The sequence below is a fragment of the Heterodontus francisci genome, chromosome 6, assembly GCF_036365525.1.
Source record: "Heterodontus francisci isolate sHetFra1 chromosome 6, sHetFra1.hap1, whole genome shotgun sequence".
Classification (NCBI taxonomy): domain Eukaryota; kingdom Metazoa; phylum Chordata; class Chondrichthyes; order Heterodontiformes; family Heterodontidae; genus Heterodontus; species Heterodontus francisci.
The window spans coordinates 65,735,716-65,752,582 of NC_090376.1; the positions used below are offsets into that span (position 1 = coordinate 65,735,716).

The 16,867-nt window shown below is 42.6% G+C and overlaps 1 protein-coding gene across 3 annotated transcripts in view; it reads right to left on the minus strand.

Annotated features, from left to right (window-relative positions):
• The window catches only part of LOC137371359 (PC3-like endoprotease variant B), a 906,432-nt gene that overhangs the window by 360,686 nt on the left and 528,879 nt on the right, over positions 1 to 16,867 (minus strand). For all 3 annotated transcript variants that reach the window (XM_068033824.1, XM_068033825.1, XM_068033826.1), the window contains 2 exons: positions 8,419 to 8,501; positions 1,923 to 2,011 (listed from right to left, as the gene is read on the minus strand). In XM_068033824.1, the coding sequence (XP_067889925.1) occupies positions 1,923 to 2,011; positions 8,419 to 8,501 (172 nt within the window). The remainder of the gene's footprint in view (positions 1 to 1,922; positions 2,012 to 8,418; positions 8,502 to 16,867) is intronic.

Consider the following 16,867-nt stretch of genomic DNA (forward strand, 5'->3'; position numbering starts at 1 on the left):
AGGGAAGAGGGACAAGAGTTAGCATATGGTGATAAGGGTAAGCAGCAGCGGATGAGAGGCAGCCTGACATACCATCAGGTTGTCCTGCAGAATGAGTGAGGGGAAAAAGGTCAGCATGAGCAAAGAAGGAAGGTGAGATGGCCAAACATGCTGCTCTGTGCATCCTCCAGCCTCGCTATGATACTGATGGTGGCCTCCTCTATTGGTGCGAGTGCTTGCAGTGATTCTTGCACTTTTCCACATCTTGCCAGCTCCTTCCTGTTTTATACCATCTTGTGTGCAAGAAGAGTTGGAGTGGGAAAGAATTGCAAGATTGTGAAGATGTGTGAGGCAGCATAGTATAGTATGCACGCTAAAAGTAAGCACCAAGAGGTGTGCAGAAGAGTGGGGAGTCATTGCGAGGGCAGTAGCAAGTGTAAGCAGGTGCAATGAAGTGTAAGCAGGTGATTGGAGAAGAGAGATGGGCAGTTGGAGCGGAAAGAACTGGCAGTGCTGAGCAGAAAGTAAGAGATTTGTGATTGGGTGTCTTACCTTAGAAGCTGTGGTCAAGTCACTGAATATTTTTCACCAGGGAGCAATGCTGCTTACATTGGCATCGACAGCCACCTCGTACCACTGCTCCTGTGCTATTTGACAGCCCGCGGTGTCCATCACAGGGAATGAGGGCTGGCTTCTTGCTCAACAAGCACTTTCACAGCATCATCTGAAAACCTGGGGGGCCCTAGCTACAGTCATCTTCTCCACTGAATTTTGAAAAACCAGCTGCAATGTTCTCCATATAAAAAGTTCACCTATACTTTAAGGGGTGCAGGCTGCTTTAAAATAGAGGCACAGGTTGCCATTAAATAGAGGCAGCCCCATCAAACTACCTGCCCTCCCAATAGATAAGCTGTCTATCAATCGATAGTATGAATAAACCAGTGGTTGCGAATCTCAGAATGAGGCCCGACCACAAAAATGGTTTGGGCCTCCCACTGACATCACCAGGCAATTCCCCGCCTGCCACCTGACTGATCTACACACAGCGTGAAAATAGCCGCATTGTCTTAGGGTTTGGCAAGATGAAAAGCATTCGGCTCCTTCACTTCTAATCATTATCGAATGGCTCCTGCTAGAAGTATGTGTGCAAACAGATGTCAGGTGAGGTCAGGATCAGGCTTAGCTGTAATTCCTCCACATCAGAATAGTCTACACAATGGCCCCTGTTTAGTAAAGTGTACCAGCATTTATTTTGTGCTGCAATTCAGCAGCAAGGAAGATTTAAGCATCTGTGTATTTACCACACCTATTGGCATGATATGAAAATGAGCACTAAAACGATAGCTGGCATTGTACAGGGCCTAATATACACACGCCTCAGAGTTCATTACTGTCATTGAATTGCTGTGCTTTCTGTGTAACATTCTGCTTCGCTGTCTTTAATAAAGGAAACAACCCCAATGTAAAAATATAAGTGACAGTCGCATCAGCAACAGGAATAAGAGTGACACAGAAAGGCAATTAAAATTGAAAATGAATGTTCTGGAGAGTGTACCAGGAGTTTTACAACAGTCTGACAGCCAATCACAGTAATACTACTGTTTCACTCCTGATTTAATATGTTAGTAATACTGCAGCTAGGATCCTGCACTGCTTCCCATTTGTGCTGGAAGTGCTGAAAGTCAAGTTTTATATTTAGGAAGTTGCTGACAAAAACTTTATTAAAATCAGAAGAAAATGGCAAAGGACCTGTGTTGTATAATCAAAATGGCATCTCTGCAATCTGTTAGCATCAGAAAACACACTTGTATATGCTTTTCAATTGCATCATGTCACTCAGCAAAACTGCAGTTACAATCTTACCAGAAATAATGCAATGGCACAACAAAAAAGATACAGAAATCTATTCACATTCATCACACTGCAGTTGTAAATTTAATTACCTCCAATCTTTGCATTATATGCAATTCCAACCCCACAGAAGCTATTGTTGGCCTCCATTGCCACTTCCCCAGCACATTTTGTTCCGTGACTTGGCAACATGGAAAGAAACACAAGAGCATAGTCCATGTGATATATGTGTGTGATATGTCTAATGAACATCACTATAACAAAGCTAGGAATTTCCAGTCTGTTGTGTATTGTTGTAGAGTAGATTGAGCATTATTAAAAGAAGTCTTGGGTTCTTCATAAGGCTAAAGAATAACTTGTTTATTATACACATATAACTAATTACACTCTCCACAAGACTGTCTTCGTCAGCACCCCTCATGCTGCTTCTAGCTTCTTCCCAGCCTAATACCCATGTGACTATTACATCATCACTGCAGTGGGAGGGGTTTCCTCTCACTGTCTCAAGCATTAACCCTTTCAGGCCCTTGTACTACATCTCCCCACCACCTCCTCCACCCAAGTCTTTGGCTCAATCTGTTTTTGATATATATACATGCATTTATTTTGACTTTACATATTACCCCATCTTGCACCAAATCTGTCCATCACAAATTGAGCCCATCATGAGACTTCACAACTCTCTCTGATCGTGTTCTTATCAGGGTCGGATTGCTTGAAAATCTTTTTGGACAAATTGGATGGCTTTGACCAATGTTGGTAGTATCCTGTTGACTCTGTGTTACTTGGTCATCATCTGGTTCATCCGGATAAATGATTGATTGTTGCTTCTGTGGAATAGGGATAATGTTTCTCCTATTTCATTGAATAGTACTCTCTGCCTTGCATACTAGATACGATCTCTGATAATTTTCATCTTTTTGGATGACACCACTTCCCGTTCTAGGTCTCGTATCCATACCTTCTCGCCTTCTTTAGTTGAAGTAAGTTTCTGGTATGAAATCTTTTGTTGTAACTGTGAGCTTGTTGGTTCCTGTAGTACTATCTATCTTGGACTTTTTGGTAGTCTTTGACTTCTAGTCCCAGAAGTAGTTTTCTTTGTACCTTCCTCCCCATCAACAGCTCAGAAGGTGACAGTCCACACAACAACAGAGTAGATCGATAGTTAATCAATGTGGTGGAAGATCTTTGGTCTTCTTCGACAATGCCTTTATGGTTCTTACTCCTCTTTTGTCTTCATTGTTCAACTAAAGATAACATGGTGAACTTGTGAGATGTTCAAATCCCCATTTTCTTGCAAATTATGTGAAGTATTCATTTGTGAACTGTGGTCCATTGTCTGACATGACTTTGTCAAGGGTACCATGGATCGCAAAGGTCTCCTGCAAAGTTCGAATAACAGATTCCGTTGTTGTTGAGTACAACCTTTTCACTTCAATCCATCGTGAGAAGTAGTCAATTACGATTATATCGGATTTTCCGTTGTACATCCCTAACCGTTCCCATGGTCTGGTTGGAATTTTTGTTGTAATCAGAGGTTCTCCCTGCTCCGGTCTATGTATTGCGCATAGTTGGCAGTTCAGGACCATGTTTTCTATGTCTTTGGGTATTCCTGGCCACCACACTGATGACTGAGCCTGTGCTCTGCACTTTGTTATGCCCAAGTGGCCCTGATGTAGATGTTCCAAGGTATCCGATCTGAGTGAACTCAGAATGACTAGTCTGTCATTATACACCAGCAAATCTTGACGAATGTGAAGCATTTTCTGAATTCGTAGAAAATTTTCATGATCTTATCACTAAGACATTCTTGAGGCCAACCCTATGTGCAGCATTGACATATATGGGTATATTCTTCATCCTGCTTTTGGGCGTGACAGATTTCTTGCAGTTTCTGTATACTTGCCAGCCAATGTTGTGCAGTATATTGTGAATACGACTCTATCTCGTCCACAAAGTTCACGCCCTGTTGAGTCGGATGGTCTACCATTGCTCGATAGTACATCAGCGGAAGTTTGCATCTTTCCCCGAACATATACAGTCTTGTATGTATATTGCATCAATCGTAACCAGAATTCTTGGAGGCATTTTGGTGAGCCCCTTCTATTCCAGTAAGGAAACTAACAGTTTGTGGTCTGTCTCAATGACGACTTGCAATCCCATAATGTAATCAGAGAACTTCCCGCAAGCCCACATGGCTGCAAGTGCTTCTTTTTCAATTATCGCATATCGTCTCTGTCTCGGACCAAGCTCTTGATGCATAATAGGCTGGTCTTTGCCAACCATTAGGCTGTTCTTGGAACAAGATTGCCCCTAATCCTGTGGATGAGGCGCCTGCAGCGATCATTGTTGGTCATGTAGGTTATAGTGTGCTAAGATATCAGGTGATATGAGCATTTCTTGAATCTTTCAGAATGCCCGCTCTTGATGTGAACTCCAACACCAACAATTGTCTTCATGGCTCGGTTACCTTCGCTAGATGAGGTAAAAATTTGGCTAATTGATTGACCATTCCAAGAAATCTTTGGCGCTTTTGGACAGAAGTTGAAGTTGGCTCTTGTCTTTTGCAGGTCTGCCATTATGCCATTGTTACTTACTATGTGTCCCAAGAAATGAATTGCCGTCTTGGAAAATTCACACTTGTCATTAAGCGTGAGCCCTTCTTCCTGAAGATGACTTAAAACTGCTTTTGCTCTCTGGTCATGTTCTTCAATGGAAGCTCCGTGCCCCAGGATGTCGTCCATGTGACATATCACCCCTTTAAGGCCTTGCAAAATGTTGGACGTGGTCCTTTGGAAGATCTCAGGTGCAGATGTTATACCAAATGGTAAACAATTGAAGCAAAATCTTCCAAATGGTGTGATAGTCTGCTTGAAAGTGACAGTTTGACTCTGTTTGTTTGACTTCATCCACCTATTTGAGTAGATGTAGGTCTAAGCACGCTTTTCTGCTTAACAGGGAAAATTCTTGGATTTTCAAACTGTATAGGGTTTCCATAATCTGTCTTCCTTTATATTGGAGAGTTGCTTGAAGCTTATCCTTCACCTTCAGTTGGATCCCTCCTGGACCATACAACTGTGTGTCCGCTGGTTGTAAGCAATGTCTCATCAACCATGGCGCTTAATCTGACAGAGCTGTGACACTTACACCTAAGCCCAATTTGAAATTAGTAATATGTCCATTGACATAGATGTTTGCCATTCAAAATCCTTGATTGGGGTAATTAATTTCCCCTTGGATGTCTCCTGGTTTATCTTCCACTGGAAGATGTTCCACCTCATTCACCGCTCTGTGTGTGAAGGCTTTTTGTTTTGTAAGTTTGAGAGAAGAGCTCTTGCTCTGGCACATCATCTGAAGTGGCCTGTCTTCTTGCAATTAAAGCATTCTGCTTTATCAGCAGGACACTGATCACTACTTTGGGTCTTTCTGGCTCCACAGGACTGGCGCGGTTTCCTGGTGTCTTACATCCTCTCACCTGTGTGTACCTTCTTATCTGGACATTGCTTTTCCATCTTGGGCTTCAGGAACTGAACTGTCATCTGGGCGGCACAGTGGCGCAGTGGTTAGCACCGCAGCCTCACAGCTCCAGGGACCCGGGTTCGATTCCGGGTACTGCCTGTGTGGAGTTTGCAAGTTCTCCTTGTGTCTGCGTGGGTTTCCTCCGGGTGCTCCGGTTTCCTCCCACAAGCCAAAAGACTTGCAGGTTGATAGGTAAATTGCCCATTATAAATTGTCACTAGTATAGGTAGGTGGTAGGGAAATATAGGAACAGGTGGGGATGTTTGGTAGGAATATGGGATTAGTGTAGGATTAGTATAAATGGGTGGTTGATGTTCGGCACAGACTTGGTGGGCCGAAGGGCCTGTTTCAGTGCTGTATATCTAATCTAATCTAATGTTTTCTGATCCAAGGCCTCTCTTCAGGCCGCAGAATAGCTCTGTTTTGTCTTTGGACTTCTGCCTGTCGAAACATCTGAATCGCTTTCTTGAGATGAGGTCATCTCTGGACTGCAAGAGGCCGGACAAGAACTCGTTAGCTATTCCCAGTACTATTTGGTCCCTGATCAACTCAGACTTTAGTTCTCCATACTCGCAGCCCTCTACCAATCTGTACAAATCATTAATGAAAGCATCCATGGATTCGCCTATCTTCTGGACTCATATAAAATTTTGCTCTTTCCAGATTCTGATTACTTCTCAAATTAAAATATTTGTCAAATGCTTGTGACAGGTCGTCAAACTTGTCTGAAACTTCATTTATGCCTTGCCTTACAATCGTGTCACCAGCAATGGCACCCATGGAGTGCAGTAGAGTATTTACTTGTTCTGCTTCAGACTCAAGTGTGTAGCTGAGAAGCTGTTCTCAATCTTAGAAATTTCTCCACATTGACCAATTCTGTATCAAATTGGGTACTTCCCAATTCTGGAAGCTTTCGGGTTTATGTTTGAATCCATTCTTTGCTAGACTTTTTTTTAGGGTGTTCCCCTTTCTTTAAGCTTTTTTTTCTCTTTTTTTAGGCTTGCTTGCTTTAATGGAGGTTTCCCCACTCTTTTCAGGAGTTACTGCACTTTTTGGGGATTTCCTGCTTTTTTGGGAGTTCACGCGCTTTTCAGGGATTTCCCGCTGTTTGCCCTTGCGGACAACCCGAGTAAAGGATTTAGTCTCTTTTTTTTCTCTCTGTGCACAGTGCACCGTTAGAAAATTACTGCACCCTGTTCAAAGGGTTTCTTACCCAATCCCCGACCTTTGATATCATGACTTGCCTGATCGTTGGATTCTTCTCGCAGGCCACCACGCTTCTGCGGTGCAGTCTATATGTTTGTGCACTAACTCACTGAATGTCCATGTTGTCTTCAGCTATGGAGCAGTTCCGGCGTGCTTCACAGCCTCTTCTGTAGGTAAGTGGTTTTCTTCAGTCTTCTGGCTATACTGTACCAGGCAACTATATTTCTTTACATTTTTCATTGTTTACCATTGCTGCCATATTATGTATTCTTGTGGCATAGATTGAATGTTGTTTAAAAAAATCTTGGGTTCTTCGTAGGACTAAAGAATAACTCATTTATTATACATATATAACTATTTACACTCTCCACAAGCCTATCTAGCCAGCACTCCTCGTGCTGCTTATAGCTTCTTCCCAGCCTACTACCAACGTGACTATTACATCATCATTGCTATTGTGGGAGGGGTTTACTCTCTCTGTCTCAAACATTAATCCTTTCAGGCCCTTATACTACACAGTCTTGATTCAGAAATTTAAAAAAATCATTTTACATTGCCCCATCTATCTTTCATGTGGAAATAACAGTATCAACAAACAAGCTGAGTATATTGTGGAGACCACAGTTACTTTACTTCAATATATTGCTCCAATCTGATACATTAACATTTAGTTGATATTTACTGAAAAGACTCCTAAATGTTATTGTTTGATTAAAACATTTTCAGAAGCAATGCTATTACCTAATTTCTTTATTCACTAGAGAAAATGGAGGCCATCTCAATCAGGATATCTTGTATTTTATAGAGGATGCAAAAAGGGAGGCTGTCAAGGAAAGAACTGGAAAAAAAAACATCTCAAGGCGATAAAAATGAAGATGGGGAATTCCATGGCAAAGGAAGATGTGGGGCAGAGGCAGATGATGTTTTGGAGGTGAAAAGAAAATTATGTTAGCAGCAGGATGTGGGAAATATGGTTGAGCTTGGAGTCAAGTTGTATACCAAAGTTTTACACATCAAAGCCTGAAATAACAGCCAGGAGGAAGGCTAGAGGTTGAGTATGTATTTTCAGAAGCCAAAGTAGCCAGCCTTTGCCTTTTTAGTTGGTGCTCCTATTAAATTAAAACTAAGTCAAATGTCACTGATGGGAGTATTTGCCAGTTGGGGCAATGTCCAACAAGCCAAACATGTGCAAGTCACCAACCCCAGTAATACCACCTCAATCAGCTTCACCCTTCAGGAAAACTTAAAAAAGTTAATAATACATGGTATTTGAAAATTACGTAAGTTGATTTGTAAGATAAATGGATGAAAGATAAAATTGTGGACGCTGAATCAATTGAAATTACCAAGATGAAGGTTGATAGTTTTTTGTTAGGGAAGAGTATCAAGGGATAAGATGGGAAAATAGAGTTCAGGTACAGATCAGTCATGATTTAATTGAATGGTGGAAAAGGACTGAGAAGCTGAATGGCCTATTCCTGATCTTATGTTCCTTTGACACACTAATGGGAATGACAGCATATGATTAATAAAACTGGGGAAGACTACCTCTGCATTCCAACTGTAACAAACACATATATAGAGAACAGATTTAAAACTTTTACACTTAGCGCATAAAGAATACCTTTCTTCACAGTACAGTACTATGGAGCACAACCAATTAGCACGTCTTATAATGCTGAATGACTGATTGCATTTGTTTTGATCCATTTTCTACTATTACCCTTTACCAAAATAGGCGACAACTTTTTCACTTCCATTGATAAATATATTCATACATCCTTTGTATTATTTTACTGTAAAATTGTTGCTTCAAAATAGAAAAAATAATTTGATGTTAATAAATTTGTTCAAATATCTTACCCATTAGATCCATCTAGATAATTAGGAACTGGATCATGCAGATCATCAAAATGGTCATTGAAATCAAAGCTGGCATTAGGATCCTGTGAAAATAAAACAGCGAAGTTATCTCATTTCTTTATATAGTGTCATGGCACTAAACACATTTCAATGAGTATAATACCTTATCTCTAAGCCAATTAGTTTTTTTAAAACTACTTTGAAAGTTTGTTGATTGCTATCCTTTGAACTCATCCTTGCATATTTTCAGACTCTCAAGCTTGCAGTTACTGCAAACTTCCAATAAAGTGGCCACAAAACCACTTTGCTGGATGTTTGTGTTTACAGGGTATTTACAGCATGAAGTATTAGGCCAATAGTGTATTCCTGAGATTGCTGACTACAAACATTGACAATGAAAATATAGGTGCACATGCAAAATAGACTGACTCTAATTAACTAATCTAATTCACGAAGGTTCACAAAAAACTGAATTACAGAAACTTCAGTCTCCTGCTACTGACATTCAATCAGCACAAATAACAATATGGATCACATTTTTACAGTTTGCAAGGGGGTGTGTTTAGTGCTCATTGAGTTGATAAATGCCCATATTAGAAAATGAGCCACATTTTCACTTATGATACCCAATACCAGCATTGAGCACTCTTTGCACAGGAGAAAATTGTCCACTTTTAGCGACAGATATCAGCAACTGGGGGGAAGAAACTTCACTATCCATGCTCTCAACATCTACAGAAAGTAAGCCTTGAAACTCCTCAGAAGGTGTACAGGAGACACAGTGAGAGATGAGCAAGTAGGATGTGAGCTTCTAGCTGCAGGTTGATCACATTATCTTCTTGTATCCCTTCAGCTGCTTCATTGCCCCAAAATTTGACATTAGCTCACAGTGTAGATGTAAGGTCCAATCTTATCATTAGGTGACAGAGAACATTAATCATCTCATACACACCTGTCTAAATGCTTCCTTTTCCACCTTTCTAGATATGCTGCAGTAACAAGGCAAGAGAAACACTTCAACTACACCCAGATCCTCCTCACCTGATATTCAACTGCCAGCCCAGATACACCAGATCTCAAGGACCTGATATTCAAAAGAATACGGTCTAAATTTAACTTCTTTGTGCTCATTCTATGGGTCTAAAATGGGAGTGATTATATCCAATTTAGCCTGATCTGCAAGCTTAACATGATGGCACTAAATGTCGACTATCACACCTGGGAGTCACTAGCTGGCGAAAGAGGGAAATGGCGACACATCCTGTGGACTGGTGTGCACTACCACGATGAACAGTTTCTATAGCAGCTTGGCAACAGCTGCCAACATCAAAAAGAGCTCACAATGTCACTCGGCAGTTTCACTTGCAGCACTTGTGGCAGAATCTGCCTCTCAAGGATTGGCCTTCACAGTCATCAGCAAAAATGCACCAAGAGAAGACACCCCTGCTAAATGGATTGTTTGCTGCGTGTCCATCATCTTTGGTAGATGGAAGAATGCCAACCAATCTAAACTATTATAGCCATGCTCCTCTGAACGTTCTTCTCCATTACACACCGATACAAATGCACTCACTCCTTTCTACATTTACATTCATTGCATGGCCCCCTACACTAAATCATTGAGGGCAAAATTGGACCCTATTGTGCATGGCTTTTGGCTGCAAACTGGGGAGAAAAAACACCGAATTTGCAGGGCTGTGTTCTGTGCCTGAAGTACTCCAACACCATATTAGTTTGGTTGTTATAAAATCATCACAGGTGGCAACCTGAAACAGGCATTAGTTCCTTGAATATGCTAATGAAGGGCCAAATGCATGTTTCATCACCCTGCTCAAAATAGTATGTTTTTGAATTCTAAGTTACATTACCGTGGAGCAGTTGCTCCTGGTCCTGCACATTACTAAATATTGCTGCTGGCCCACATTTGCATCTCCCCCCGCCTTCCTAGTCACCTAGCCCCCTTTCCTAGGACCTACCCGGGGGCCGCAACTGGCATTACAATCATCCCAAAGTGTTGTCCTTGAAATCTACAACCTTCTTGATGGCACCTGATTGGCATCCGCAGCTCACAGAACATATGTTAATGAGGCATTAGTTCCATTTTTGGACAAGCCATGGGCCTCTGGCTTCTGCTGTGCACTGTTATTTTGGTGCCCAAAAATAAATTTCTCCCCCATTATTTCTCAGAACATCACAACCATGAACTTTCTGGACTAGATTCTATTCCGGTGATGGGGGTGCTGGTGGCAGTCCGGAAGGTGACCACCTCGGAGCTCTTCGGACACCAGTTGCAATTTCACGGCAGGGAGCCAATTAACCGCCGTCGGGGATGTCGTCCCATTAAGGGATGAGTTCCCACCTCCAGAGCTGCCAGCCAATTGGAAGGCCAGCAGCTCTGTAGTACTGGAGTGGTGGCCATTACCGGTTCTGCAGATGGGGGTCTTCTCGGGGGGTGGCTATCGCTGCCAGGGGAGCCCTCCGGGGGCCATGTATTTTTCCCAAAGAAGGGGCACCGCGACTCCGCTAGAAGGTCACCAGGTCTCACCTGGCGGTGTCTCCATCCTCCACAAAATTGGATTGGAGGCAGGAAGAGACCCTTAAATGGCCAATTGGCCCTCCCTGCCCTAGAAAAATTGGCAGGAGACCCGGACAACGTCAGAACAACACCCCTTGCCATTTTGTTTGCCTCCCCCGCCTCCCTTCCCATCTCCAAGCATAGGATGCCCTCTGTGTTTCTTCAATCTGTGGCTTTTAAAAACCATGCTTGGTACCATCTAATCATATCTTCCTGATTAATTTGTGTTTCCCTTTCCTCTTTTAAACTTTGATGTCATGTTCTATGGGCTTTCATCTTACACCTTGCTTTCTCAATAAAAAAAGCTTATGGGTTTGTCATGTCTATCTCTCATACTCTGTCACGTCTATATCCTGAGTTTCATTTGAAAAGGTTTTGGAGCAGATTTGATGCCCAGTCTATTTTAAAACACTAGTTCAGCCACAGCTAGAGTACTGTGTATAGTTCTAGTCACTGCATTACAGGAAGGATGTGATCCCATTAGGGAGGGTATAGGAGATTTACGAGGATGTTGCCAGTTCCAGAGAATTGTAGCTCTGAGGAAAGATTGGATAGGCTGGCATTGTTTACTTTGGAACAGAGCAGACTGAGAGGAGATTTAATTGAGATGAATAACATTATGAGGGGCCGAGACAGTGGGGTTAGGAAGGACCTAATTCCCTTAGCAGAGAAGTCTATAACCATGGGCCACAGATTTAAAGTAATTGGTAGAAGGATTCGCGAGGAGTTGAGAATTTGTTTTCACCCAGAGGGTGGTGAGAATCTGGAACTCACTGCCTGAAGGGGTGGTAGAGGCAGAAAACCTCACTGTATTTGAGAAGTACTTGAATATTCACTTGAAGTGCACTAACCTACAGTGCTATGGACCAAGAGCTAATGTTGGGAAAGCATATTATTTAAAATGCTAGAAAAGGGTGTAGGGTGCAGCACAGTTTACAAAGAGGATCTCAAATTGGGTACTACTACTTCTGTATATTGGGAGAAGCTTATAATGGGATTTCTAGTTTGGTTATCCATTTGATGGCCTCCTGAGATGCCGAATGGAGAAATTAGGTGCTTCCAGCAACAGATCTTAGTGGGCAGGTTGATGTGATGTGTTCCATGGTCTGGGACTCATGGCCAAAGTTGCACTTTGGGTCATCCCTCATCTTCCACTTACAGAGCAGGTAGCCACATTGTCCTTGCCCCATGTGAATTCAGTTGAGTGCTGTTCATTGTCCTCAAGGGAGGTCAAAGTCAGGGATCTCTGCTGTTGGGTCACTTATGATTTGTTGGTTCTTTATATATCCCACAATTCCATCCATCTGGATAGTGGTTTGATACCAGTTGCATGTTGTTTGCAAAATGGCTGGCATGTTCTTCATGACTTCTTCCATCTCATGGAACACTATGGTGTCTTGGGAAATAACAAGTGGGGCAATGTGGGACAGCACCCGAGTCTGTTCTGCGGCAGAATACTCATGGGCTCATGGTCCTGCAGCCATCAAACAAAGACTGTGGACTCACAGCTAATCGCTGCCACAAGGACAATGTCAGGGACACTTAAGTCCACTCCAACTCAGTAGCTCAAATTGGGTTAGTTACACAGATGTTTAAAAGATCTAAGGAGGAAAAATAAAGAGTTGAGTCCTTTAATATGGAAAGAAAAATATCACAACATAAAGGAAACCATCTGGGAGAATCCAACAGGAAAATAGGGGACACATCCAATTGTTTTACAAGCCTCTAAAGTTCAAGTGTGTTCAAGGCTTAAGCAGTGCCCCAATATCTGGACAGACCCCCTTAATACTTCTCCGACTAGATATGAGAAAAGCTTTCATCTATTAGGTAATAGATTTCTCACCTACGGCTGAGATTTGAAGTTCTGTCAGTGTTGAAACAAATCGTTCTAAAATGCTCAAGCCTCATTTAAATTAAGCAAAGGTGGAAACATGGGTTTTAATAGAAATAGTTCAAATATGGTTATTGAGCTCTATTAATGATTCATTCAGTAAATGCAGCATGAAATTGAACCACACATAGTCCAAGGTTTGATTCCTGGTCTGTGCTTAATTAGCTGGGATGACAATTTGGTCACTGCAATTGGCTTCAAGTTAAGAAAAAAAAAGACAGGCATCCCTCTCCTGACTCCTGCCCTGGTAAAAAGTATAAATGTAGATATTGGGTGAGGAGAAGATGAGCTCACAGTGATACTCCTCAGGTCAACTCATTAACACTCATTGTCAAGGAACAACCACATGGCAGAGGTACCAGAGACCACCCAGCATCTGTAGACCAATACTATAACAGCATTCAATGCTGTTAGCAGAGGAGGGAGAAAATTGGCAACCACTCAAAAAAGAACATAGATCCATATTTAGAGTCTTCCTAAGGCTTGGATAAAGAAAGGGAGAGATGTTACATTATACCGACTATGGGATTTGAAATCTTTTCCACAAGAACATTATTATGGAATTCTGAAATGAATTTTAGGAAAAACTTCGAACCAAGATAGTGAAAAGTGTCGGTGGGTAGATTTGTAACATGAATCACAGCAGCGCGCTCTGATCTCGGCGGTCTTCAGGCATGGATGCGCCGTCGCTGACCCCCGTGATATTTCATGCAGGGGTTCATTTAAGTGAAAGAGGGCGGAGCGGCGGCCCCCAATGATGTAGACGGAACAGAGTTCCGAAGACGCGAGAGTCGTGGCCGGAATATCGGCGAGGGACAGCCACTGGGACAAGGTAGGTTAATTAGAATGATTTAACTTAATTATAATATTAAAATGAAGGCCCTGCCGCCGAGCGGCTGAGGGGTGGGGGGGCCCGCAGCGAGGCCTTGCCACCGCCGTTAAAATGCAGCGGGGTCTTCTTGGCATTGGGGGTCATGGCGGGCTGCTCCCGGAACAATTTTCTGGGCCCCACCCCCTCGCCATGACTCCCGACACCGGAGGCCTCATAAAATTCAGCCAATTGTCTCTAGTCCTATCCTGAAAAGACTCCCCACTTTGTTCCTCAAAACAATTTTAGGTGAATATTTTTACAAGGGTTGGCTTCGCCCATGTGACTTCACGTTTCAGTCCTAGCTGGGCTGTATAAAGGCCTTGATGATGGCCCCATTCTGAGATGAGGGTGCTTCACACGCCATTGTAATGGAGGTTATTTGGAGATGAGAAGTCTACGAAAGATCTTGTCTTATTGTGTTTGTGTATAGCTCACATCCAGGTGTGATTATCTGTCGCATTTCCATGCAGACGGGTTTAATTGGTTTTCAGTCTTAGTAGACACGGATGTGGATTTGAGTGCAAGTGATGCTGAGGGTTATGTGTCTTGTTTTTCATTTTGTGGACTGCACATGTACCAGTCTCTAAAACAGTTCCAGTTTTTTTATAACTCTTCAGTTTGCTTTCGTATTTTCATTGCTGCACTTCTCGTGAGCATGACACAAGACAGACTAAATTAATCATGAGAATCATTAAAAAAATTGCAGGAAAAATAAAGGAAACTGCTGAAGAAGGAAAGAGAATGAAACCTTTGTCAGGCACAATTAAGTTGGAAGCAAAGACTGAACCTGATGCATATAATCCCAGAAAGAAAAGAATAATGGGCAGAGTGTAGCTGTCAGCCAGTGAAACCAGCACTGGTAATAGAGTAATAGGAGAAGTTTAAGGATGAAAAGAGATGAAATGAGAAATCCACTGGAGCTTCAGAAAAGAATGCTTCAATATATCAGAGCCTGATGCTGACAGGTATGTGGAGGAGTGCACCAACTGTACTTTCTCTTCTTTGATGAAGAGAAACTAGAAAATGTCCTGACTGCACTGTCACTTTGTTGTTCTCCCTTGTTACGAACAGGTGAGAAATGGGTCTAGGGTTCCCTCTCAGCCGTCACCTAGTCTTAACAGGGTTTAATTTTAAACACACTGGATTTTTTTTTCAGCTCCCCCTTAGTGAATCCTTGTTCATTAACTTACAATTATAAAACAAACAAACCAGCACAAACATGCTTTCTTAGGTTTAAAGATAAAAGGTTAAACTTAATTAAACTTAAACTCTAATTCAGTTAACGCCTACGGATATGTGACACGCCCATGCTGGCATGCATATGCAATACACACATGCAGATAGAGACAGAAAAGAGCAGAAGAAATAAAGTGGAAAAATTTGAGGCAATATCTGAAGATGGTTTTGGTTACTGTTCTTCGAACTCGCTGTAAAGTCCTTGATTGTAGGTAGGTCTTGCTTTTCGTTGGACTCAGTATTCTTCTTAAACCTTGTTCAATGGAGGAGACTTTTCTCTCTTGAAGTTCATATGTCCTTAGTGGGTCCAGAGGCTTGTGAGAAAGAGATGGGAGCAGAGAGGAGAGGTCTTCTCACTCCAGCAGCAAACAGTATTTTCTAAGTTCAAAAACTCTTTGGCTAGTTGAAAAAACCCTGGACCAGCCAGTTAGTCAGGTGACCAGCTGGTTTAACCAGTCCTGGCTTTTGTGGATTGTATCACCTTAGTAGTCTCTGGAATGCTCTTCCTTACACCTTCAATATCTGGTGATCAAAATCCATTGTGGGTTGAATGTGGCAGGGAATGGTCCTTTTATCTCCACAAGCACTGTCTGTTAGTATGCAAATGTTTTTCAGCCAAGTGTCTGGCAGTCCTTGTAACAGACCTTCTCTTTTTCCCAGCAAGTTTAAAATCAATGTCACAGAGTGATACAGCACTAAAACAGGCCCTTCGGCCCACCGAGTCTGTGCTGACCATCAACCACCCATTTATACTAATCCTACATTAATCCCATATTCCCTACCACATCCCCACCATTCTCCTACCACTTAGCTACACTAGGAGCAATTTACAATGGCCAATTTACCTATCAACCTGCAAGTCTTTGGCCGTGGGAGGAAACTGGAGCACCCGGCAGAAACCCACGCGGTCACAGGGAGAACTTGCAAACTCCACACAGGCAGTACCCACTACCGAACCCGGGTCACTGGAGCTGTGAGGCTGCGGTGCTAACCACTGCGCCACTGTGCCACCCCATGTCCATACAAGAAAATTAATATGCCTCATTCTTGGCAGGTGGGGGCCTGCATTAAAACTCCACACCTAGCGGAATGAAATGTACTTTTAGAAAAGCGCATTTCATTAAAAAAGGTCGAAAGCAAAAATATAAGGGAGAGAAAAAAGCATGCATCATTCATATTCATTCATAAATCCTAAGACTTATGATAGCCTGTCTTTTCTTGGTTTCAGTGGTGCTTTAAGCTGCCCTTTTTCGGTACCCCAATAAACATAGAGCTCTTTGGGGAGGTTTTTCTTCAGTTTGCCCATTTCCATGACTGCCTAGGGTGTCCTTGAGATGGTTAGGTTTAATTAGCCCTGAGTTAGAATTTTTTTTTTCCCAGAAGAGTCAATAGTGGGCAGGTCTATCCTGAACTCAATTTCAGTGCTTTGCTGAGTCTTGCAAAGGCTTTTGACCTCAGGTAGTTCTCTTTTATTCGGACTGTGGGGGAGGATTCTTTGCTAATCTCCCCTTTGTCCTTTGGGACATTCCTGCCTGTAGGTATTTGTGCAGACTTTACTGTACTCCCTGTGGCACTTTGGCAAGGTGAGGCATCACCCTCACAGTTTCTCTGCCCCCTAGAGGTCTCTCTTTGTCTCTGCAGATTCCTGTAAATGCTGTTAGCAACTCTGATGAGGTGCTTCTGTGTCTGCATTTACGTAGAAAGATGTGGGGTCTAACTTTTTGCCAGCCTTGTGCCTGCCTGTCCCCTTTTGTTCTCAGCCAGGTCCCTTACAGTTCACCAGACCTCTGCTGAAGGGTCCTCCTCATACTGGTACAGGACTTAGGGGTGCAGGTTTCACTGTAGGTTGGGGTTTCCCCTCAACCTGGCATAGGTG